Source organism: Phaseolus vulgaris, chromosome 10 (assembly GCF_051622355.1).
Source record: "Phaseolus vulgaris cultivar YP4 chromosome 10, ASM5162235v1, whole genome shotgun sequence".
Taxonomy (NCBI): domain Eukaryota; kingdom Viridiplantae; phylum Streptophyta; class Magnoliopsida; order Fabales; family Fabaceae; genus Phaseolus; species Phaseolus vulgaris.
The window spans coordinates 36232334-36259476 of record NC_143507.1 but is presented as its reverse complement, the minus strand read 5'-3'; the positions used below and the strand labels follow the sequence as shown (position 1 = coordinate 36259476).

Here is a 27143-nt window from a genome sequence, read left to right as displayed (position 1 = left end):
TATACTTTTACTAATAGACCTAGTAATTTTATTTTATTTTTATATAAAAAATTTATAACAAGAAAATAAATACTTTTACAACTTTTCTTTATATATATATATATATATAATAAAATATTTTATTAAAGTTGTATGTTTGCGTTTATTTAATGTTAAATCTTTATTTAAAGATAATAAATTTGTTTTAGTATTTCTAACTATCTTTTATTTATATATAGTTTGAGATCAAATTATAATTTAACTTTATATTTATCATTATACAAAATATAAATTTTCGGGAATATTTAGAAATGTATTTTCAAAATTCATTTTAATAAGAGACTCTTGTAGCAATATTCTGACAACTCTTTAGGAAATATACAATCCAAATTGTATGATCACTCTTTACACCCTTTGTTCATCAAATATAATAGTGGAGTTTAAGAAGAAAAGAAGAATGAGATGTTAAAGGAAAAGTCAAAACTTGGTCCACCAAAGAAACCAGATCCACTCAAAATTTATCAGTAGCCTCAGATACTTTTACAGAACATTTATAAAACCTTTACAGAACATTTAACATACAAGTGTCAGAAAACCACAAACAATAACTTTTTTTTAAGTATTTTGAAGAGGACAAATTATAGAAAACTTTGTTTGTCTTCCTTATTTTTAAATAAAAAAAATTATCCAAACATACCTGCAAAAATCATATCCAAGCATATGCATATGTTCAAACAATGGAAATGAAAAAACCCAAACAGAGAAAAGGACAATGGGAAATTCAAGGAAGAGAAAAAGGAGAGCTTACCTTGTTAAGTAGAACCATTGAACACTCTCAAGAAGTAACAGTTCAAGTTGTGAATTTCGTAGCCACTCTTCTGTTAAAGCAAGTGAAGGTAAAATGATGAATTTATGGTAAAAGAAATGGTACAACAATAATTTCTTCAACTAGAAAAGTTGATTCTCTTTGTGATCGTCCATGGACCAAAAAAGAACCTGAAGAATTCAAAATTTGGTTCCCAGATTCTAGTAAAAAGAACGTTGTAGTTAATCTAAGTAGCAATATTATCTTTTCAGACTATAGAAAGTTAAAGATGCATGGATATTTTTGTTTTAGAAGAGATCAGAGCGAAAACCATAGCTTCAAATAGGAAAGATGAGGTTGCCATTAGTGCTTACCTGATCACCATGAAGGCAACCGAAACAACCAGAAACTTTGAAGACTGCAAAACAAAGAAAAAAGTTTTGAAGAAAACAGTGTGAAAGAGAAGGGTATACTTCAAAGCATTGAGATTTACTTTGATATCTGCAACAAAACTTTTATGATAATAAAGTATAAATAAATGTTTGGTGTTGTTTTTAATTAATTATCAATCACAGATTTAGTTTTCCCTGAAATATTATTGTCACTTAAGTGGGTCTTTGTGTTACTTTGTCACTTAATATATTTTATAAAAAAATTACCAAATACTCTCTATAAGAAAAAAACACTTCTTCCTCGTACTTTTAATTGTTAGTTTTCTGTTACAATAATTAATCTAAAGTATTTTATATGAATATTTTTTTTTAAAATGTTTAACTACAAGTCAGTTTTGTAGTTTTAGTAAACAAGTAATGAAAATTATTAATTAATTAAACTAGTTAGGAGTGTAATTTTATTTTGAGTAAAAAAGCTTGGTGAATTTCACTTCTTTTCGTAAGTACAATCAATAAAAGCAAAAACAATAAATATAATAATGATGAGAGAGGTTAAAAATTGAATTTTCAAAAAAAGGCTAGGAATATTAATTAATTTAGTACAAAAAATGAACGAAATTTCTTAAATTTTTTTCACATTGATGAAAAACTTCAATTTCATAGAAACTTAATTTGAAAAAACAAGGAACCTTTCTTTGTTTTAAAGGATTGGTAATTGATATTTGAGAATCATATGGTTATTGAAATTGGGGTTACAATGCGCGCCTACTTGTTTTCCCCTACCTTACTCGTGTGAATTGAGTTTATTGCTACAATTTATATAAAAAAAATATTAATTTACTTATAATATATATAGAAAATATTTGTTGTCTAGTTTGCAAATTGCATGATAATAATGTTGGCGTGACAAAATTCAATATGTATTTTAGGAACTATTTTTTTTATCTTTTTTAACTTGTTTTTATTCTAATAATTACGAGTTGTGTTAAATGTAAGGAAAAAATTCACTATACTCATAATTTTAAATGAAATTTAATTCAATAAAAATTTAATAAGTTTGATTTGCCACGTAGCACGCTTAATATTACTATTATAAATACCTAGTAAAAATATAAAAAAATATACAAAAATAAACATAATTAACCATTGTATTTTGCATATTCTATATACACCATTTAATTATAATAGTATTAATACATTAATCATTTAAAGATACATAAAGTTAAAAATGTTTTTAATACATTGTCATTTAAAATGTTTAGTATAGGTCCAGCAGGGAGTATAGGGAGGATTTGTACAAAATATATAGTATTTCAAAAGAAAATTAAATATAACAAAAAAAAATATATATATATATATAATAAAATATATGTACATATATTTATGTTTTATGTTTTTTCAAAAAGATAATTTAGATTATTTTTCAGTTTTTTTGAAATATGACTCCAAAACATATATACTTATATTTTTGTTTGTATATATTCAATATATTAATAACAAATCACTACACAGACAATATATACAAAGTAAATTATTAGAATAAATTTTTAACATTTAATAAATGTATATAAAAAAATATTTTAATTAGAAATTCACCACGAATTCTATTAAACATAAACATAAACATACATAATCATCATTACAAGAAAAATTCATTTTAGCTACTAAACAAAAAGCAGAGGCTATAAAAAAAATCACTAATATTGGTAAAGTCTAATCAAGTTGGATACAAAAAGAAATGTCAAAAATTGTGTCCACAATGGAGACTTTTACCTCACACTAAAAATTATTAAAATAATAATAAGTTAGTGTCTAGAATTGGGACACAAAGTATATGCAATGAAAAAAATTAAGTAAGAGAATAATATTGAGTATAAAATGAGGACACAAAGTGGATGCAAATTAAAAATTATTAAAATAATAATAATAAGTTAGTGTCTAGAATGGGGATAGAAAGTAGATGCAATAAAAAAATAAGTTACAAAATGATACTGCGTCGAGAATGAGAACACAAAGTATATGCAACATAATATTTTATTACATTTAGCATAGGTCGACACTAAGGTGATGTGGATGTTTATTGTCACCTTAGCCCACGCTAAGTTATTTAATAAGAAAAGAAATAAAACACTAAAAAAACATATTCATTTTCTCACACTTTCAATTTCTCATTTCTGTCTCACACGTTTAAACTCATAATCCTGAAATTCCTCCTAAAAATCTACATCTTCTTCGTGGCCATTTCGTCTCCTTAATTTCATTTTTCATTTTTGTCTTCGTGGCCATTTCGCTCTCCTTAAGTGCATTTTACTAATTTATTTCCCAGGTAGTGTCCTCAATAACAACAATTTACTCACATTTGCTTTCTCATATAGTGTCCCCAATGACGACGTTAATTTTAATTATTGTTGGAGATCCCACATCAACTAGAGACTAGGACATTTCATAGTATATAAGTGGGTGTAAATTTCACTTTATAAGTTGGTTTTATGAGGTTGAGTTAGGCTTAAAGTCAACTTCTTAATACGGTATCAGAACCATTTCAAGCTTATCCTAGCGATTGTTTGTTGGGCTTACCAGGCCACCCACTATCAGACCATTATCGGACCACCCAAAATATATAGCTCACGCACGAGTTGGTAGCCTCAACGTGAGAGGGGTGTGTTGGAGATCACACATTGACTAGCGATTATGATATTTCGTAGTATATAAGTGGGTGTAAACCTCACCTTATAAGTCGGTTTTATGAGGTTGAGTTAGGCTTAAAGTCCATTTCTTAATAATTATCTAATTTTATATCCATTTTAGTGCTCCCCAAACCTACGCTATAGTTAAATAATATATTTTTCTTTATGTAGCTTAGCCAACACTACCTTGTAAATTTGTGTCCCATTGGAGGTCGTCTCTAATGCATAACCACCAAAAGAATAACTTTCATTTCTATTGGGACGCTAAGCCCACACTAGCCCCATGTAGCATCTCTCTTTTGCTCTTTGCATCGCTCTTTTGGGGACTCTGCCATCATTATTTCTTGTAGTGCATATAAACCATATATGAATCTATACATCAAAGGATATTCATCAAGAAATATCTACAAACGTATTTTGGATGACTCGTATTAAGCATTCACTACTATAGTTGTCTTGCATTGCCACCCCTAAATTCATCATCCTTTAGAACACATATTTTTTTCTCTAAATCTTAAGATATCATCCATTCTCATAGAGAAGCTTTTATCAGTATTTAATAGGCTTAATATTCTTCAAATAAAAATCCATAGGCTTAATATTCTTCAAATAAAAATCCACCAACTGCTTCACTCTCACTTTTTCTAGGAACTCATTAGTTATAACAAACATATTACATATAATATAATGAAGATATAGAAACCTTCAAATTCAAATTGTTGAATTTCTCAATCAACTCAAACTCTCTAACCATAATTGATAACACATGTATCTTCTTGTGACTCAGCATTTGCAATAATATTTGAATTCCCAAGATGGTGCATTACTTGGAAATCACAGTAATTTAAAAGTTTGATGACTATTTAATTCAGCAAGTGTACTGAGTCAAAAGTAATAAATTGTTCGACAGATATCGAAACCAGAAGGAACGAATCTAAAATCTCAAGTATAATATTCACAAAATATGAAAAGATGTGTCAATTTTGTTCAAAAGGTTGTTTGTATCATGAATTTGTAATAAATTATATAAAAACAAGGTAAATAATTTGGATGATTCAATTGAGAAAATTGAGATTGTGATTAATCCTTCTCACTCATCTGTATTCTTAATGAATAAAAACATATAACATTCCATCTTAATTAATATTGATGCTCATATAAAAATCATTCATATTAGGGGTGACAATGCGGGTTGGACCGCCCCGCATAGAATCTGCAGGCTGATTCTTGTAGCCCGCCCCGCATAAGGGTTGGTCCGCGGGCTTGCGGGCCAGCCCGCATAAGAAATATTTTTAAAAAATAAAAAAAAATCTTAAATAAAAATTTTGAATTTTTATTATTTAGATGAATTAGGTAAATGGTCTCATAATATTATTTTCATTAGGCATGCGTAATAAGATGTTATTAAAATTTGTGGAATATGAAATATGATACTACATAAAGAAAATATGGAGGTGCAGAAAAAAATTTCTACATTTTAAAGTTATGCGGGTTATGCGGGCAAACCCGCCCCACCCCGCACTTGGCCCGCCCGGGCTGTGGGTTATACGGGGCGGGCCTAAGCAAGCCAGCGGATTAAAATAAGCAGCCCGTCCTGAGTTTTTTTTCAGCAGATCGCGGGCCGGCCCGCCCCACTTTGCCACCCCTAATTCATATTGATTCCTCACATACAAAATTATGAAGATTGTTTTCTAAATATCAATTCCTCGCATATTTATAAAAACGTCTTATCATTATGAACAAATGTTATAAAGCAATTGATATTTCAAATTTATTCGTAGCATTCAAATATGTTAAACATTACCATTTAGGTAAGATGCTTAGAAGTACTTTTCAATCAAATCTAAGGAACAAAATCATGGATAAAGATTCAAATTTTAAGAATAAAATGATAATACCAATCATCAATCAAGAATAGAATATTATAAAAAAATATCACCTCAATACGTAAGAGTTTGAACATATTACTCCCAATCTCAAAAAGGAACACTTAGTCACTCATATTGGTCATTACAAGCATGGAAAACAAGAAAATAAGATCCATGGTGTTTCTCCTTGAAGGTTGTCTCCTCTAGGGTTCTCTATCATTGAATATCCTCCCCATGATGTCTAGGGTTATGTCTCACACCTTTCATTTAACGTAATTAGGTTTGGTTTAAGTGACATCTAACTCAAGCGAAATATTGCTTCCTTAAGCAAGTTTCACGAGACAAGGTTCAATTTCACTAGAGTGAACTTGCTTAAGTGCCTGTTTGCTTCTGGGGATGGCACTGTAGCCGCAGACAAATTGTTGGTGCCACCCCCGTTTGTTTCTATTGAAGGGTGAGGTTGAGAGTGTGAGTGAAGGGAAAGTAGAGAGTGTTTTTGTTGCTCTCAAGAGTGAAGAGAAAGTGGGGGAGATTAAGAAGAAAGCCACGTAGGATAGTGTCATTTACATAGTTACCCTTGCCTTTTGCTATCTTTCACGTGAGCTTGCATGTCATTGCACAACACCACAACATTGAACAGTGAGTTTCGTAGTGGTTCACTGGGGTTGGAGAGGTTCGTGATGCATCAAAGTGGTAGGGGAGTGAGTTTCGTAGTGGTTGTTTGGTCTCAGGTTAGCATTGTCTTGGTTTTGTATAGCACATAATCGATTATGACTGAAAAATAACAAAGTACATAATCGATTATGCTGTTAAAAACAGTGGATAATCGATTATGCTCTTGGGATAATCGATTATCTGTTATTTTTTTCCGACCATAATCGATTATGCACTCTGTGTAAAAGTGAGGGTAATCGATTATGTATTTGAATAATCGATTATGTTAGTTTTTTAACTATATAAATAATTGATTATGTTAGTTATTTTCAGATTTGTAAATTTTTGTGTTGTTTATTTTTTTTTGTTTTATAATAATTTGTATTGTTTTGAAAATATTATTAGTAATAAAAATAATATAATTATTTTCATGAAAATTAATTATATAAATTAATTTAAAATAGAAATATTAAGATAATAATGAAATTTATATTATTTAAAATTAAATAAATAAATTACATATTTTTGTTATAGAATCCATTCAAATGAATTTCTCTTGATTAAAATTCATTTTAAATCTAGACCAAATTAATATAATTATTATTTTTTTATCAGCACTAATATAATTATTGTTTTTTATTTAGGGTTTTATTGATTAATAGGAGTTTTTTTTTTCATATTAGTCATAAAACATTGAATTTTTTTTTTCTGTTTTTAGAATATTAAGGTTTTCATGGTAGTTTTAATGGTACTATTTAGAGAATGATATTGTTTTAAATGCAACTTTTTTAACATTTAATTTATATTATGTATAAATTAAATTTAGGCTCCATTACATTGAAGCATTACTTTATATATATATATATATATATATATATATATATAATTTAAAGAATCATAAATAATATTAAAATTATCTAAATACATTAATTTAACTAATAAAATTAAAATAAATTAATAAATTGAAAAATAATATAATTATATTTTATTTATTTGTTTGAATTTTAAATTATTTTATTTTTTTATTTATAATTGAAATTTTAAATTATTTTAATTGAATAAAATGTGAACAAAATTAATTATTATTTGTTTTCTTATTTTTATACACAAGGGTAAATTTGTAATCTTATCATTTACACAATTAAAAATAATTCAAAATATCCTTATAACCATCACATCACTCACATATTTCAATAAACTTTCCTTACACATCCACTCTAACATACCTCAATCCAAACACACTCAACTTTCTTCACATTTTCTTCTCAAATCTTCACACTTTCATTTCCCCTCACCCTCAACTTTCCACTCCCCCACACCCTCTAATCCAAACAAAGCCTAAGGGAGCCATGGGCGAGTTCCTAGAGTAATCTTGCTTGAGCGAGTTTTCAATGTTTCAACTTTATCTTTCACTTGTCCATTTTCTTTTAGCCTTCTTATCTCCATCTTCTCCTAGATTTCTGAAATTAACACAAACTTGAGAATAAATCGTTCTTATTCATCTCATAATAAAAAAATACATAAAAAGGTTATCTTTATTAGAGGTTGAATTATAACTTTATTACTGAAATATTACTGAATTATGACACTTATCAAGGCTTTATCCATCTTTTTTGTCTCATGTTAGGTTGCTTTTGATCAAACAAATATCTTAAGCTCTTATGATCAATAAAGGTAATGTCTCCATATTTTCAAATCAAGAACGATTACTATAAATTCCAAATCATGAGTTGGGTAATTCCTCTCATGTATCTTCAACTGAAGGGAGGCATAGGCAACGATTTTCTTATTTTTGATGTGATATTTCTTGGTAGGTAGACTGAGTCAACTGTAATATATATGATAAGAGAGATTGTAGTTTCTCCAGGAACTAGGTGTAAGCAGAACAAATGCACTTTTCATTATAAAGTAAGATCATAATCATTTGAAGTCTTGTAAATATTTGTAAAGTAAACAAAATATATGTTGTATAAAGCTAAAATTAGGTGCAAAAGGAAAAGAATTTAGATTTGATAAGATGTTGGGATTGAATAAACTTTGCAACTCTTTTTCACTCAATGATTATAAAAGCAATGTAGTTGATATCCACTTCTCCCAAGTCAAACAAAGTTAATACCTTAATCATGGTTATATAGAAAGCAAACTATCATAATTAATTCCTTGACTTATAATAATTTGAATTTGCACTACTAATGAACAATACATGCCAAACACTTCAATTTCATCCCTAAACATTAAAATCTTTGGATGATTTGATTTAGTTCAGAAGGTGAAAGTATTTCCCGATATCATTCAACTTATAAAAGAAACAATAGTGATCCCTCACATATCAACATTAAACATAAAATCAAATCAAATGGACTGAAACACACATGCATTCATAAGTAAAAGCGTACATAAATGTTACATTGTCTTCAATCCCAATAAAAGTAACTTGGCTACTCATAATGATGAATATAAAACAATGAAAGCTTAAGTAGCTAGCAACTAAGAACATGCTTATACTAAATTTCGCTCTCTTTTTGTTTCCTCCTTTTTCCACTCTTTGTTTGTACCATGACATCTTCTATTTATAGTGTTGAGTCAGTGGCTCTGTTTTGCATAACTTTTGTTCAACGCATAATAGATTCACTCAACGAATTGACTTTCTTCATCTCAAAGAATCCTATGCACTCAACTCCTCTGTTGTTGTGCTCAATAAATTAACTTTCCTTTGTCTCAGGTTTTTTTTATGCTCGGCGCTTCATGGCCTTCGTTCAATAAATCATGTAATTTGATTAACCTTCTTCGGCATATATCCGCTCAATGATTCTCTAGACGCTCAGTGGTTGGAGGTGTTTCTTCCATGCCTTTTTATTATCATCAATCCATTCCGCTTTTCATGTTTGTGCTCAACAGATACTCCATTTTGGCTTAGTTTCTATTTCTTGTAACAAGTTTAACATGAGATCATACAATTTATTCTAATTATTATTCTATGTGGGAAAAGTTCAATTTCATAATTTTTTTCTTCAATTTATGTGCCTAAATTAATTAATACTTATGATAATTTGGAACCTATAAATTTTGCAACAAAGAAAACATCACAATCCTTAATATATAGCATCATATAAAACTTCAAAAGGTTGACTTGTATCATGGATTTTTAAGACAAGAGCATTAATTAATCTTCTTTTTAACTTTTCAAAACTTCTCTCACATTCCTTAATCCATACAAAACGATGATATTTTTTTAGTAAAGTAAGTCAAATATCTTAAAAATTAACAAACCTCATAAAATATCCCGCTAACCCCTTAAATTTATTATATATATATATATCATTATAAGAAAATCATTAAATAAAAACTAATAGAGACAAAAAATAATTAACTACTATATTGACTAAATTAGAAATCATTTTAATTTTTTTTTTAATTTTTAAATTAATTTCTATTATTATTAAATAATTTTTATTTAATATTTTATTAGTCACCAAGATTTTAACTAATATAAAAGTTTCTTATCTTAAAAGTATATAATGAGTTATGTATAATTATTTTTAAAATGAAATACACCTTTATTGCATTAACTAAATACTTATATTTTAATCAAGTTTCAAACTCTTTTTAGTTATTGCATAACACGACAAACCCATTTAAATGATGAGACATCTATGAAATGAACATTGGACAACTCTATCCAAGGACACCTCAAACGACCTTTGAAGAGACTTTACAAGGCCAGCCCAAAAGACCTATCAAATCATTTAAGAATTTTTTTTTATTTGATGGTAAGTCTTTTTCTTTTCTTCTTTTTTATTGTTTTTAATCATTAGATGAATTGAAAATAATTGAGGAAGAGAAATATCATGCTCCAAACTTTAATCAATATTAGAAAAGATTATCACTATAAATTGAATATCTCATAAAATATCATAATTTAGTGCTCACTCAAGTATAATAATGACTAGTTTTTCATTTCATATCATTAACAACTCATCTCAATCAATCACTTCTTATCTTAAAATCCATAAAATATAATATTTATAAACATATAAACAATTTAAAAAGTTTTACCATACAACTTTTTAATCGTAGGATTAAATAATTAAACAGTTTTTTTTAAGAAATCTGCAAACAGATTTCAATCCAAGAACAGGTGCAAATTTGCATAGTGAACTTCTCATAGAAAATACTGTCTAATTTTTTTTGTCCGAAAGTAATACAATTGGACTCGTGCTCTCATGTTCATTTCCTTGTAATTGCTTTGTGAATTTTAATACGGTGAGCTAATACATAAAAAACAACATCAAAAAAACTCAGCTTTTCAATTCAAACCTGCCATTTTCAATTCAAATAAAAATCAAATTTCGACATTCCAATTAACACATATACTCAACCAAGACCATAACTCAAACAAAAATCACAATTTCATCTCTATGAGTCCAACAACTCTACACTTTAGTATTATAAGCTAACATTTAGATAATCAAATAATTAAATTTAAAACTAATCTTCAAAATTCTCAACAAAAGAAACATTAAGTTTCAAAATACCAAATTCTTTTTACAAAGTTACACAGTAGCTAACTAATAATGTTAATTTTTATCATTTTATTTAGTCATTTTACATTAACCTTGTAAATTATTCTTTAACTTTTAACATACATAGTCGTCTTTTGATAATTTGTTTTTTTATGTAATTGGATATTAGTTACTCTCATAGTTAAATTTATTTTGTTGGGATTAGATGTCATAAGAAACTAAATTCTCATTTAATTGATATTGTTTATATATGTGTCTTTCCTGTTAATATTTTTTTTATATGTTTAATGTTTACAATAGTTTTGATCATCTATAACTTGATATTTAATTCATTGGGTATTGAAAAATATATTTTGTGATATAGAACAGAAACAACACACTTATTGAAGCTTATATCTTTAAACGGACGTTGACTCACTAATTGTCTTATATTTACAAATTATTTTTCAGGAAAATTGGCAAAAAATTTAACAGAAAAATTGGTAAAGAAAAATCTTTTGTCTATTGATACAAAGTTTCTTAGTTGTTCCAAATTAGTTCAAAATAAAATTACCAACTTTCCTATATAAGAAAATTAGCCAAAAGAGAGTATGGATGAAATAAGTCACACAAAAGTGTGATGCATAAAAGTGAAACATAATTTAAGAACATTAACATCTATGGAGTTTAGCTTCATTATCTAACCCTAAACATGGGATCCATTGAAATCCCTAAAATTGATGATAAAAATTGAAGAAACTTGGAATAGAATTATTAGTTTCCACTTCTCCAAAATATCTTCTTTCTAAATCTTCAAATATTTTCTATGACAACATATAGACATAAAAAAAGTCAACAAGATTCCTAGTGATAAAAGCATTAATCCAAAGTCTAATTACCAGTAAGATGATTAACATGAAAGTGATCAAAGTTTAAAGCTATGGAAATATTAGAAATTCTAAGATAGACAAAAAGAGGTAAAGACACAAGGCATTTATCATAGGAGAGGGTTGATACAGAGGATTGAGGTATTGTTCATGAAACACCTTATAACAGAGAAACCAACCATACACGACATGTGTAGAGATGCAATGCTCAGTTTCCAACTTATCCATGGAGCATCTTTCTCTACAAATAAACTCATGTCAAATTTATTCAGACAAAATCCTTCAAAAAACTCAATTTAAAACAATTCAAATCTGGTCAAATATATGAAACATCCTTCACATAATTTAAAAGCAACATGCATCTGCTCCTGCATGAATACAAGAACAACACTTATTCACATACAACCTTATATATCTAGAGAACCATTCACGGTTTCCTGTAGGTATATATAGGGAAACTTTATTCATCAACACTGGACTGCAACACAAAGAAAAAGCCCTCTATTTGTTAATAGTTGTAGTCATGTCGCTATCAAGAGTCCCTTGATTACCCTGCAACTTGAATTTTTTTAAAAGAACTATGGTTAGAGTGTGGAACAAATTAAAACTCTTAGGAAAATAAGACGAATATGTTGATGTGCAGCAAGTGAAATCCCAACTTTGAGAAGTGAAAGATTCACAGCCTTTAAACTGGTTTTTGTAAGGCATGAGAAAACCTGACTATCAATATTTTGATAGTCTGAACTAGTGTTAAATTTCTAGTTCTGACTAGTGTCCATGCTTTATCAAATTTTTATATCAGAACTTTTCTTTCTTCAATCTTTAAGAATAAACTTATCGTGTCATCATTTATTATGTTAAGAATAATGTTTTATAGAGATGGAAAATTATGAATGCAAGAAGGAAAATAAACTCACTAACATTCCATTTCTTCTCTGTTGTTGTGCTTAATGAAAAGAATAAAACAAGTTTTCAGGGGTACCATAAGCCAACGCAATGACAAAAAGTATTTTTCAGCTGACATTTTCCTGAAGCAAATGATTTACAAGGTTAGTGATGACAAACACATATTAAGGAAAACTATTTTTTGATTTAACATTTCATATTTCTTCATTTATGTAAAATGCAGAAACAAAGAAAAGTTATTAAATGAGGAATCTCTTCACACAAAGTCAATAGCAGTTGATCAGCATATGCCAATCCCATTTCCAAGAGGAATAGAAAATCATATAATGTACTTACTTACTAGTCTACAGAATTTGTGACCAAACTAACTCAGGATGCCTCCTCCTCGAACTGTTGCATGATCAGATGTTTTTTATCACCTTCACAACGGAATCCATCTATTACCACCCTAAATTTCGGAGGCACTTTATCACGACGACGGAAAACTTTGGTGCTGAAGCAATTTTGAACCCACACTCTTCTCAAGGATGGGAAATTTAAAGTGGAACTCCCGGTGTAAAAGCTTTCAAATTTGTCTAATGAGATAAGAGTTAATTTCTCAAGCTTCATGAATACCATCTCATTTTCATATTTATCTTCACCTTCTCCTTCGGGCTCATCTTCATCTCCCCCTTTGGCCACTATTTCTTTCAGTGATTCACATTCTTGGACTCCGATCTCTTCGAGGTTCACTAGCTTTTTGGCGACTGAAGATGTAAATAAATACTGCAATTGGGAACATCGGTATGCACGCACTTGTTTCAGAAAAGAGAAAGACATTGTAGAAGTGGAATGCACTCCTATTGTTTCAACAAGAGGGCATTGGAAGACATTTAATTCGTGAACCTTCTCGCAGATTGTGTTTAACCATGATGAGTTCTCTGACTGGATGGACCGGATAGCAGATACTTGGAGTGTCAAAATTCTTAGCTGTAAGAGTATCCCATCCTCACCAATTTTGGGGTTTTGAGCAAGGAAAATCTCCGGATTATTGCAATCTGGCATAGCCATCATCATTTCTGTTAGGTTGGGTGCTGTATGGAATATTTCATTGAGCACCATAGGTATCTCACTCTGATCAGCATCTAATGACAGGGACATATTCTTTATACATTTGAAGACTCCTGTAAATTTTTCAGACCTAAGCCTTGATCTTAATGCCAGAATTTGTTTCCAATCAAGACTCAATCGTTTCAGGTTGGAAATGACCTAAAAATTAAATCAAAAACAAATTTAACAGAAATTAAGGACTGTAATAGGCAAAAAAAAGGGAAAAAAAAAATAGATTGCAGATTCTTTATTGTGCACTTGCCTCTAGACTTGAGATAAGAGGCTCTCTGTCACCTAAAGTAGTCTCACCAATGCAATGTGCACTTTGAAATAACTCCAATTTCTCACAGTTCGACACATGTAATTTATAAGGCTGGACATTCCAAAGTAAATGTTTGAGGGTAAAAGCAAGTGAGTTGTGGCAAGGAAGAAAGATTGAATTCCTCTAAACAAGGGAGTACAAACTTTGCTTCTGTGTCTTCCTCTTTTTCTATAATTTCTTGGAACTCAGCACAATATTCTATCACAAGTGCCTTGAGAATTTTAAGATTTTTTGCCAGGGAAGCTGGAAATAAAGATTGCAGGTTTTCACAATTGCTAACAACAACCTGTTGCAGATTTGGAAAGATGAGAACTCCATTTTTCTTCTTTTCCCAAACATGTGTCATCTTCGATAGCCCTTTTAATGTCAATATCTTCAACTGGGATGCTATTTCCGTAATCTCAGTGTCATTCATATAAAAGAGTACCTCTACTGTTGCGCTATCCCGTACTTCCAACTCTTTTAAGCTCTTTAGAAGACCAATAATAGCAGATGGAAGTGCACATGGCAGAGTACAGTTCTGCAGCTTCAAAGTAACCAAATCGCCCAACCATTTGTTTTTCAGGCCAAACTTATAATGCGGATCTTTTTGTAACTCAAGATTATTAGAAAAACACCCCTTGTCCACTGCTTCGAAAAACTCCTGTAAATATTACAAAAGGTTTATTTTTATAAATTTTCTAAATTACTTGTAAATATGCCTTCGATATGATAAGGTCAAATAAATTATAAATATCTTTCTAAACCCATCCTTGAAATTTTTACCTTTCGTTGTGAGATCCATTTTATTCTGGTGTTAAGATCTTGACGAGGGGGTAAATCGTCTGCTTCCTTGTCCATGGATAACGTAATTTCCATAAGGGATTCAATTCCTTGGGAGAAAATCTTCATGTTGGGGCAGCTCCATATTTTCACAGTTTTCAAAGATGATAATTGCAGAGTGTCACTCCCAGAATAAAAACATACTAAACTTGTTAAAGATAATAGATAAATGGTGTGGAGTCGCTCAAATTTAATGGGTTCAGAAGTTGCATCACCCTCTTTAGCCACTATTTCTGTTACTGATTCGCATTCTGTGACACTGATCTGCTCAAGGTTCATTAACTTTTTTGCAGCTGAAGATGTAAATAAATACTTCAAGTTTGGACATTTGTGTATGGTGCAGTTCTTTCAGACAAGAGAAAGACACTGTAGAAGTAGAATGTATTCCTAATGTTGTCAAATGAGAACATTCAGAAACAAGTAATTTATGAATTCTTTCACAGATTATGTTTAAGCTTGAAGAGTACTCAAACTGGAAGAACTGAAGAGTGGACACATTGCATAGTGTCAATATTGTTAAATGTCCCAGCATCTCCTTCTCGCCAATTTTGGGGTTTTGAGCAAGGAAATTCTCGAGTTTGCAATTGTTTATTTCCATTTCTATTAAATTTGGTGCCTTGAGTATTTCAATGGGCAACATAGGCATTTCATTCTCATTAGCACCAAGGAACCACAAGGAAATGCTGTTTAAATTTGTGAGGCCTTCCGTAGATTGTTGTGACTGAAACCATAAGCTTAATGCCCTTTGTTTCCAATCAAGAGTCAGTTTCTCCATGTTGGAAATGACCTACAAGTTAGAGACAAAAACAAATCGGATCGAAAGGTGCGTGAATTTTGAAAGGAGAAAAAAGTTGATTCAGTGATGCTTTAACTTACCTTTGGATCTGAGATAAGAGGGAGTATGCTTCTTGAAGTACCTTCACCCATGGGATCATATACCCCTAACTTATCACAATCCCTCACCGATAAAAATTTTAGGGCGGGGAATTTCAGAGTGAATGTGTTAGGGCAAATGACCTGGGGCAAGGCATTGAGTTCCATATCCTCTAGCTTAGGGAACACAAACTCTTCTGTTGCAAATGCTATTTCTTGCAAATCTTTACACGAATCTATTTTAAGCTTCTTAAGATCCTTGAGACTTTTTGCCAGGGAAGCAGGAAATAAACTTTGCAGCTTTGCACAATCACTGACAGCAACCTCTTGTAGATTGCGAAAGATGAGAATTTTGTGAGTGTCCTTTTCCCACACATGCGTAAGCTCTGGTAGCCCATTTAAAGTCAATATCTTCAACTGGGATTCTGTTGCAGTAATCTCAGTGTCGTCATTCATGTCAAAAATTGCCTTTACTTGGTCGCTTTCTCGTACTTCTAACTCTTTTAAGTTGTTTAAAAGAGCAAGAATAGAAGATGGAATTGCATATGATAGAGTGCAGTTCTGCAGCTTCAAAGTTTCCAAATTGGCCATCCATTTGTTTTGCAGACCAATTTTACAACGTGGGTCTGCTTGTAGCTCAAGATTATCAGAAAAACAGTCCTTGTCCACGGCTTGAAAAAACTCCTGTAAATATTTCAATAGGTTTATCATCAGATATATCAATTGCCTGCTATGCTTTGTTTACCTATAAAAAACCGCTTTAAATCTACAATGGTTCTGTCAACAGAGACAAAGTTTTTATTTTTAATATTTCAAATAGAGAGTACAATACTATATAGTCTCACAATAGACTTCCAATGCATCTTGTTCTCTAATAACAGTTATAATATAAATTACATCTAAAATCATATTATAAATAATATTCAAAATTCAAAATTAAAAGTAATAATTATTGGTCATTCAAATTTTGACGAAAAAAACAACTGAGGGCGACTTTGATTTGAATGCTTAACAAATTCCTCCCTTAAACTAAAACCTTTCATATTCTTCATTCCAATCATCTTCAATTTTTCAAATAGAATTGTTTGTAGATGACTTGCAACATGCATTATTTTTACTTTTCCATTCTTCACATGTTCTAATAAAATGAAAACGAGTATCAATATGCTTATTCCTCTCATGATGAACTAGATTCTTTGCTAATTCAATGGTTGATTTGATGTCAACTCGTATTTTAGTTGCCTCAAGTTGTTGCAAATTTAACTCACATAATAAATTTCTTTACCAAATCATGTGTCACACACACCAAGATGTTGTAACATATTCCTCCTCACATGTTGACAAAGTTACGATTGGATGCTTCTTTAAGAGCCATGTTAATGTTGTATTCCCCATATCCTGCTCTACTTTTTCGGTCATCTACATCTCCACATCAATCACTATCAGAGTATCCAACCAACTTAAATTCATTTGTCTTTGAGTAGAGTAGCCCAAGTGATTTTGTTCCTCGAATGTATTGAAGAATTCTTTTAATATCTTTTAGGTGCAAGTGTCTTAGATCCTCCATGAATCGACTTATTATACCAAAACTATACTCAATGTTCGGCCTTGTACATGTGAGATACGGTAGACTCCCTACTAAACTACATTATTCTCTTGCCTTCACTTGGTCTCCTCCTTCAAATTTAGAGTGTTTCATACCGAGCTTCATTGGCGTTGTTATCGGATAACAATCTTCCATCTCGTTTTTCTTCAAAATATCCTTAGCATATGTGCTTCTTGGGACACAAAAATTCCAAAATCTCTGTCTAATCTCAAGGCCAAGAAATACTTCATCAATCCTAAGTTTGTCATTTCAAACTCTTGCTTCATAACTTCTTTAAAATCTTCAGTCATCTTCTTATTACTCCCCATGAAAATAAGATCATCAACATAACGAGCAACAAAAATTAAATTACCTTCTTCTTTCTTTACGTATAGTGCATGTTCATAAGCACATTGTAAAAATTTATTTCGCTTTTGAAGTAAGTATCAATTTGGGAGTTCCAAGCACGGGGCGCTTCCTTTAACCTGTACAATGCTTTCTTTAGCTTCAAAACTTTGGTCTTTTTTCCAAAATTTCATGAACCCTAGCGGTTGCTCTACATAGACGTCTTCTTCAAGGACTTCATTTAAAAATGCAAATTTCACATCCAGTTGATAGATTGGCCACTCGATTTGTGCAACAAGAGAAGAAAGAAGTCGAACTTTCTCTATTCTTGAAACTGAAGCAAAAACTTCATCATAATCAATTCCCGCCTTTTGTTTGTAGTCTTTTGCAGCTAGGTGTGCCTTATGCCTTTCAATCTCCCCTTGAACATTCATCTTTTTCTTGTACACCCGTTTTACACCTATGAGTTTACTTCGTTTTGGAAACTCTAATAAGTCCCTCATTCCATTTCTTTCAATTGTTTTTATCTTTTTGTCCATTGCAGCTTTCCATTTCTTGTCTCTCACTACTTCCTCAAATTCAATGTTCTTTGAGTCTACTAATAAGCGAATCAAATGTGTTTCATCAGTTGAGTCATATAGGTCTGGCTTCGCATCTTAGGTTGTCATGGCTCTTCTTCTTCATCATGATATGGAAAAATTATTCAAATATTTACTGGTACAATACTCAATTACCCTCCTTGTTTTGCAACCATTTGATTCTTCTAGTCCCACGTGTTTTCTTCATTCACTTGTACGTCTCGACTCCCAATCACTTTTTTATCAATGGGATCAAGTATTCCCATCATACCAAACAAACACATATTTCTTACTCTAAGGTGTGAGTACAATGCGTGTACGCCATACTACCAAACACTTTAAGGTGTGATACGGTTGGTTTATAACCGCTCTAGGCTTCTTTTGGCGTTTGATTCATCAATTTTGTATGTGGATATCGATTTTGCACGTATACAACACATTGCACTACTTTCGCACAAAAATTTCTTCGGCATATTTTTTCTCTTTAACATGGATCAAACCATATCAAGTATTATTCGATCTTTTCTTTTTGCGATGCCATTTTGCTGAGGTGAATATGGTGTTGTCAAGAATCTTTTGATACCTTGTTTCGTACAATAGTTTATGAAAGTGGTTGACATGTACTCTCCGTCTCTATTTGACCGTAAAGCCTTTATGTATAAATTGATTGTCTTCTCTACCATTGCCTTAAATTTTTAACACCTCATATGCTTATGATTTTTCCTTCAAAAAATAAAATCAAGTCTTCCTTGTACAGTCGCTAATGAAAGTAATGAAATACGTCTTCTCACTAAAAGACCTAGAGTGATTAGGCCACATATGTCAGTATGAACCAACTCAAGGCATTTCCTTCCACGATATTCTGCCTTCTTTGAAAATTTGTCCTTGCTTGCTTACCAAATACACAACCTTCACATAATTTCTTGATGTAGTCCATGTCTGATAACCCATGGACCATCTTCTTCTTTGCTAACTCTTTTAGCCCATTGTAGTGTAAATGTCCAAACCGTAAATGCCATAACCATGCTTTGTCCTCCATGTTGACTTGCAAACACCTCTCTTGTATATTCTTTAAGTTGAGTTTGAACATCACATCTCCACATTTGCGATCACTCTATCATTTTTGTCCTTCAAGTGCAACATTCGGTCTTTCATGAAAACCAAACATCCTTTCTTCAATAATTATCCCATACTAATAATATTACTTTTCAAGTCAAGTACATAATAGAAGTCCTTCATAACTTGAGGAACTCTCTAAGGCATGGAATGATAACCTGCACACATGGATCACAGATTTATACTGTAGTTGTCTCAAGGAATAATGTTTTCCATTGGTGCAACTCAATTGGGGTGTTAGTTTAGACCAATGTTGGAGATATTGTATTGTTTGTATTTTTTTTCTTAATTTGGTGTTTTGGTGAATTGGGGAATTATGTAAGTTTTAAGTTAGGAAAATTATGGGAGGGGAGCAATTTTCGGTTATATATTTATGCGTTTTAAAGTTTTTACAGGCTTGATTTTTGCTTTAGTTGGTTAGCTGTCTTAGGCCAACATGTAATACTTTTTCTCAAGCCTGGTTTTTGTATATGGGTTGAGGCACCCCAAGTGCTCCCTATTTTATTTTTTATTCTTTGCCGATAAAAAAATATAGACGTCCTCTATAATACCTTCTTTTCTATCCTTCTAGGAAAACATTTTTTTCCCTGACCCTTGTTGAGTCTCCAAAACATGTCCATCTTTTATCTCTTGTATATCAACAAAGAAGTGTTTGTGCCCACACATATGACTACTAGTATCAGTGTCTTGATACCATACCATGTCACTATCCAAAATGACATTTTCATCAACCATCATGAGAATTCCTTCTTCTTTTGTCTCATATTCCTCGACTAAATTTGCATTTTCTTCCACTTTCTTCTCGGTATTACAATCTTTTGCGCAGTGTCCATGTCTTTTGCAGTTGTAACATTCAACATTTTGACTATTTGAACGACCACCACTTCCACGACCGCAACCTCATGCACGTTAGTTTTTTTGGTTTGTTTGTCCTTTCTCTTTATTGTTGTATTCACGAGCATGACCTTCGTTGCGACTGAAGTCGCGACCTTCGCATCCACGTCTTTTTCCTCAGTTACATTGCGCATACATCACCTTGTATTTCTTGGTGGTCATCTTTGTTTGTTAGGCTTCCTCTAAGACTTCTTGTTTCTTTTTCTTCTTTCGCTGTTCATGCGCTGTCTATGGATTGCGTGAAGGATGATTGTAGCTTAGTTGGGTGTGTTCTAGGGTAGTTTGAATTTGTTAATTCACTCTTAATTTGAATCCAGAAGTTGGTTTAATTCAAATCTTTTTAAAAGAGTGTTTTATGAAGAAGCAAAAAAACAACCAGTTGTTTTATCGTTTCAATCAGTTGTTTTATACATAAGGTTTTTGAAACTACCACTACAAGAAAATCATGAAATAGAAACCAATTTGTAGAAACCAAAATAATTAGTTGCAATAGTAACTAAATTAGAGACCATTTTAGAAACTAAAAAGAAATTTGGTTTCTAAATTAGTTTCTATTATTGTTAAATAGTTTCTAAATTGGTATCTAATTAGCAACCAAGGTTTTTGCTACCAAATTTAGAAACTACATAATTGGTAGTTAAAACCTTAGTTGCTAATTAGATATCAATTTAGAAACTATTTAACAATAATAGAAAATAATAGAAACTAATTTAGAAACCATTTTTTTTTTAGTTTTTAAAATGGTCTCTATTTTAGTTCCTATTGTAACTAATTATTTTGGTCTCTAAATATTGGTTTCTATTTCAAGATTTTCTTGTAGTGTAGTTTTGGCATATTTGAACTTGGTTGACTTTGCTGTCAAATCAATTTAATCGGTTGTTTCGACAAAACAATCAATTTTTTTTTAACTGCCTTAACATAATTATGTTAAGTTTGTTAAATCTGCTTTGAATGTTTTAAAACTGATTTGACTTTAATAATAAATGCTTTTAACTGCTAATTGGAGTATAAATATTCTGTTATACGCTCCTAGCAAAAGAGTTAGATCAGTTTTTGAAATCAAGTTTTCTCCAAGATTGCTTAAGGCTTTGGATTTTTCTCTAAGAGTGAAGTAGGACTTGTTGTGTACTTTGATTTTATTTGTACCAGGTGTGATCAATCCTATTTCCTCCTTCAATTGTATTTCTATAAGAACTGGTGTTCACAGAGTCAGAGGGTGTTATGATCTGTGGTGTGTTTGTGGTGTGCCAAAGGAAGTGTGTGCTCTTGAGGGGATCAAGATCACTTCTTTAGTGGTTGTGTGTTTGTAATCTGGTTTTTCTATTACTTAGTGGATACCCAGAGGTTTCTGGGAACTGGATGTAGCTTTGGGTATAAGAGTGAACCAGTATAAAATTGCTTGTGTGATTCTTTCTCTCCCTTAACTCTTGCATATCTGTTTTTAGTTGTATTTACACTCTGCTGATAAAAACAATCGGTTGAATCGCAGAAACAACTGGTTGAATTTCTGGAATTCAACTAAAACTGTTTTCTATTTTGTATTCTTTGATTCCTTTGACTTTGATTCTTCTTTGACTTTCTACATACCTTCAAAACTTTCAAAAAAACGTTTGAAAACAAGTCACCCCTTCTTGTTTAAGGCCTACAATTCTAACATAAATGATATTCAAAATCAGAATTAAAGGTAATAATTATTGGTGATTCAAATTTCCATGGAGAAAACAAAACTTAACTTATGGTGGTTTTGAGTTTAATACTTAGCAAATTCTTGTTTTAGATTCTTTAAATTCACACAAACCAGAGTCATAATTAATTGATTCATAATTAGAAGTGGTTACCTCTTGAAGGAACACCTTTTTTACCGACGAGTTAAGATTATTGTATAAGAAAAATTCATCACTTGTGTTGTTTGAAGCTTGAATTCCTCTAAAAGAAGAATTCATGTCTATCTATCCTCGAGAGAAAAACTCCATCTTGGGGCACATCCATATGTCCACTTGCTTCAAGGAGGGTAAGCGCATAGTGTCATCGCCTGAATAAAAGCATTCCAAGCTTGGTAAAATACTTAGATCTATGCGCTTTAGCTGCTGTAATTTGATCTCTTCTGAAATGTCACCCTCATCTTTCAAGACTATCGCTTCCATTGATTTACAGTCTCTGACTTTTATATGCTCAAGGTTCTCTAACTTATTCACCGCAGATAATGTGAATAAATACTTCAATTCTTGACAGCTTTCTATGAACATTTCTTTCACATACGTGAAAGACACTGAAGGAGTAGAATGCACTAAAGTTTTCAAATCAGGACAATTTTCAATATATAATTCTTGGAGCTTTTCACTGTCACAAATCACGTTTAACCATGGTGAGTCCTCCGACCCAATGGACTGGAGTTTCGAAATGTTATTCAGTTCCAATGCTTTCAAGTCCGTAAGCACCACCTTTGTTTCAACAATTTCTGGGATTCGAGTTTGGAATAACTCGAGGCAACTGCAATTGTATATACTCATTTTTGTTAAATTGGGCATCTTCTGGAGTATTTGAATGGGAAAATCAAATCTTTTATTCTCATCAGTATAACAAAACAGGAGAATATAATGTAAGTATTTGAGGTTGTCCATAGGTTCTCCCAAGTTTGTCCTTAACACCGAGTCAAGTTTCCAGTCAAGTAACAGTACCTCAAGGTTGCAGATATCCTAGTGAAAGAAAAACAAATAAAAGGGTGAGCACTGAGTATTAAAAGGTGAAACGTAAAATATATACAAAGTGCGCATTTCTTTTTACTTAATTACCTTTAGATCAAAGAACATGGATTGTCTGTTAGCACTTCCAAATAGCTCCAACTCTGGGCAACTCCACACTAATAATTTATTTAACACAGGGCATTCCAAAGTAAATGATTGTGGGTAGAAGTAAATGAGCTCTGGCAGATCACCAAGATGAAGTGTAGTTAAGCATGGGAACACAAACACCGCTTCTGTGTCCTCTTCCTTTCTAACAATTTCATGCAATCCAAGACAAAGTAGTATTTCAAGTTCGTCAAGTTTCTTAAGAATTTTTGCCAAGGTCAAAGGAAACACAGTTTGCAGGTTTTCACATTCACTGACATTGACTACCTTCAGATTTTGAAAGCTCTGAGTTCCTTTACCGTTTCTTTCCCAGACATCCTTAAGTTCTGGTAGCTCTTCTAAAGTCAATTTCTGCAAGTGGAATGTTGTTCCAGTACCCCCTTCAGCATTCATCTGAAAAATTACCTTTACATTGTTGCAACCTCGTACTTCCAGTTCTTCTAAGCTCCTCAAATAAGGAAGAATGTTAGATGGAATTGCACATGGTTGAATTACACAGTTTTCAAGCTTCAAAATTTTCAGACTATAAAACCAGCTATTTTGCTTTTGAAGACTAGATCCACTTTGCCAGGTTTCTTGTAGCTCTTGATGTTCAGAAAGGCTCATCTCCTCCATGCCTTCAAAAAATTTCTGTGAATATATATTGTGTAAGTTCATTGTATGATACCTATTCCACTCAGACAATCACTTGTCATTGATTTTTCTTTTATTTTTTGGTTAGAGGATGTTTAAAAAAAATGGGTCTTTGATTCTTTAAAAAGATAACTGAAGCTAAGACATAATTATTTCTCGTTTTCTATTTACCACAAATTCACACAAATTTTTAAGCCCACTAATTACACTGTTTTAAGTTAACTTTTAAAACTGGGGACAACAAAATTGAAACGAAAATTTAGTCAAGAAAATCATACATAATTACATACCTTCTCCCCAAATATTTTTTGTATTGTAGCATTTATACCTCCTTCCCAGCAGAATCGTTTGTTCTCTTTTCCATGTACAACGTGAATATTTTGTAAAATTGGTGAGCTGGAGACTGTTTCAGAAAATTTTTCCATATTATAACATGCACTCACTACAAATTTCTCCAGTGATGGGAATTCAAAGTCACAATCAGAGACACAGAAACTCTTGAGGTTCTTCAGTGAAACAAGCTCTAGGACTTTCAATTGTTGAAAAACAACTTTGTCCGATTTTTCTCCATCTTTTCTTACTATTTCCATCAGGGATTCACATTTCACTACCTTCATGGTGTTGAGCTGAACCAAACTTTTTGCAGTAGATGCTGACATTAGACTTTGCAATCCATCACAGTTGACCACTTCTAGATTTGTCAAGCGAGTAAAAGATACAGAGGAAGGTGCTATAGTAATCATACAGGGACAGTTCTGTAAAATCAAGAACTCTATCCTTTCAAGAATTATGTCTGGTTCAAAGCCTATCTCTTCAAGATTCGGCAAGTCTATCAATTTCAAGCTTTTCAGATTTGGAACTACTCCCAAGTTTTCAATTTCCGTATCTTCTTTTAGAGGCACTATCTTATTAAAGAAACAATTACTTAATGATAGGCTTTTCAAATTAGGATTTCTTTGTAGGAAAGAATATAAAATCTCAGTATCCATTAATCTAGACAAGGAAAGCTCTTCTAAGTTATCCCTTCGATGGTTCCTTTTACCCATATAACTGCTTGGTGACTTTGCATGCCAAGACTCAATTTGCATGGACTTCAAGTGATTGATTACCTATAATTGACAAACATGTAAACAAAAGGATGAGTATATTAATATAAATGTAAATATATTTAAATAAAAGTAGAAGAATATGTTTCCATTTTTATCATTTTCTATTTAATTTTGCATGAATTAGAAAGTGTGGTTGAAGAGTTGAAGGGCTTAGTACAAGTACCTCTTCAGGAAAGCATACATGTACAGGATTTCTTTGTGCATACTCGGTTCCTTTGTTGAATGGTTCCAGATTGTTACAAAGTTCAATAGACAGCTCATTCAATGGACATGATAAATCATAAGTTGTTGGATAGAAGCTCGTAAGTTTTGGTAGTTCTGAAAATTTGATGGTGCTTAGTTTAGGAAAGTTAAATCTGGCTCTACCCCTGTTGGTAGCTTCCCTTTCGGCAACAATTTCACTCAATCCATAGCAATCACAAACCACTAGAGATTCCAGATTATCAAGACTCCTGGCTACAGAAAATGGAAATATATATTCCAAGCTGTCACAATCTTGTGCCCACATCTTCTTCAGTATGTTAAACTTAGGAATCTCTATTCGATCTTCATTATTGATTTTCCATACAAGCTTCAATTTTGGGAGTGTTTCTAAATGAACATCTTGCAAGTTATTAGCTACATCCCCAACTTGCACACCTATATTAAATATTGTTTGCATGGACCTGCAATTTGTAACTCTCAAGCTGCATAGACTCCCAAATATTCCCTCCATTACATTTTCAAGTTTGTCACACTCCTCAATGATTAGAGTGTCTAGTTTGTTAAAGGAGTCTGAAGGGAGTTTCGGATTCCATATCTTGCTCAGACTCTTCATGCTGCCAAGTTTCATATTCTTCAATTTTGGAAAGATGCTACCCTATTTTGGTACACAGTTACCATTAGTTAATGGAATTAGATGTAAAATAGAGAAACCAAATTAATAAACAGAAAAACATGAAGTACTTTGGTTATAATAAACATTAAAAACTATTAAAATTTGAAATGGACTAATATAACATTTATAGATCTACAAACAAACAACATCAATAACTGTACTATTTGAAACTACGATTGTGGTGGGTTTGCAATTTCAAATCGTAACATTGAATCTAATCAGACCAATCTTCTTACCATAATATCCTTCTCTGTATCTTGTTCAGGGAGGAAGATGCTTCTCATCTTATCACATTCACTAATATAAAGGCTTTGAAGATTCACCAGACTCTTGGCCATTGTGGATGATACCAAATATTTTAGTTTCCAACAACGATTAACATCCAAACGTGTTAAACTTTCAAAAGATAATCTTTTAGAAGAATGGTCGACACTCCATATAACGTCAATCATGATTGAGGACAACTCCAGTCTCTCTAATTTTGAAACTCCAACCTGCAAAGAGACACACGTGATTAGTGTCTCAAAAAACTAAGGAATTGATTTTGATTTTCTCAACTTAATTTTCGTAATAGACAAATAAGCTTCTTCTATTTTAAAGTTTAACTCCTTACAAACTCTTTCCTATTAGTTTAACAAAATAAAATGTGAAAAAAAAGGTTTAGCACAGAAATTTGGAGGAACAATTATAAACGCACCTTTTCGTTGAAGAGTTTTCTTTCCTCTCCTTCTATCGGAGGAATGGCATCAAACCCAATAAACTCAGACAAAGATTGTAGCTTCAAATAGCGTAATTCAGGGAGAGTAAGAAGCTCAGTCTTTTCAGGGTTGCTTTGTGGTCCCACATCGATAATTTCCTTCAAAGAGTTACATTCAGAAACTTTAATTGTTTCAAGGACTTTTAAAAGTCTAACCACAGAAATTGAGAAGACATTCTTCAATTCACCACAGAGATTGATCTTGATGACTTTCAGTTTACCAAAAGAGGGTTCAGAAAGTTTACATGAGCATAATTCATTCATCTTCAGATTATAGAGACATAATGATTCCAATTTTGGAAAAGCTTTCTCAGGGTGCTGCCTGTCCTTTGGATGGATGAGAGATTGAATGGTAGAATTATTTACAATCCACAAATGTTTCAGATATGGAAATCCTTTTAAATTCAATCTATAAAAAAGGTCGTGGACAATATTATGGGCTTCCTGGACACTACTGTGCTTTTCATGGACAGTATTAAGTTCTAGAAACAAATTTTCAACTCCTTCAAACAGCATTTTGATCCCCTTTAAAGAATGAATGTCAGATCCATTTTTCAATTGTACTGCCAAAAATTTCAATGTTTCATATTTCTCTGGCATCTTGAAATCTGTCT

At 31.6% G+C, this 27143-nt stretch overlaps 2 protein-coding genes and 1 non-coding gene across 7 annotated transcripts in view; all 3 read right to left on the bottom strand.

The window, feature by feature from the left end:
• The window catches only part of LOC137818315 (uncharacterized), a 63252-nt gene that overhangs the window by 13218 nt on the left and 22891 nt on the right, over nt 1-27143 (bottom strand). For 2 of the 5 annotated variants that reach the window (XM_068621653.2, XM_090296419.1), the window contains exons 1-2: nt 1159-1307; nt 788-857 (exon numbers count right to left, since the gene is read on the bottom strand). The exons of the other annotated variants lie outside the window; for them this stretch is intronic. The gene's annotated coding sequence lies outside the window, so the exon portion shown is untranslated. Of the gene's footprint in view, nt 1-787; nt 858-1158; nt 1308-27143 lie in introns of those variants that run through there. 5 annotated transcript variants of the gene reach the window in all.
• LOC137817973 (uncharacterized) lies at nt 11869-22397 on the bottom strand. Its single transcript, XR_016516288.1, has 7 exons — nt 22143-22397; nt 15790-16470; nt 14857-15700; nt 14032-14734; nt 13017-13928; nt 12696-12802; nt 11869-12332 (listed from the first exon to the last, which is right to left on the bottom strand). It is a non-coding gene; the product is annotated as an uncharacterized LOC137817973 (transcript).
• Nucleotides 22254-27129, bottom strand: LOC137819493 (uncharacterized). Its single transcript, XM_068623361.2, has 6 exons — nt 26470-27129; nt 26009-26266; nt 25059-25754; nt 24077-24895; nt 23097-23783; nt 22254-23000 (listed from the first exon to the last, which is right to left on the bottom strand). Exons 1-6 carry the CDS (start codon nt 27127-27129, stop codon nt 22254-22256), a joined length of 3867 nt encoding a protein of 1288 aa, XP_068479462.2.

Bases quoted from the DNA above. Each gene is read 5' to 3' on its own strand.
- LOC137819493 (XM_068623361.2), bottom strand. From the start codon at position 27,129: ATGCCAGAGAAATATGAAACATTGAAATTTTTGGCAGTACAATTGAAA. The intron at 26,267-26,469 runs GTGCGTTTATAA...GTCTCTTTGCAG, and splicing joins GAAAACTCTTCAACGAAAAG to GTTGGAGTTTCAAAATTAGA. The intron at 23,001-23,096 runs GTAATTAAGTAA...TTCTTTCACTAG, and splicing joins CCATGTTCTTTGATCTAAAG to GATATCTGCAACCTTGAGGT.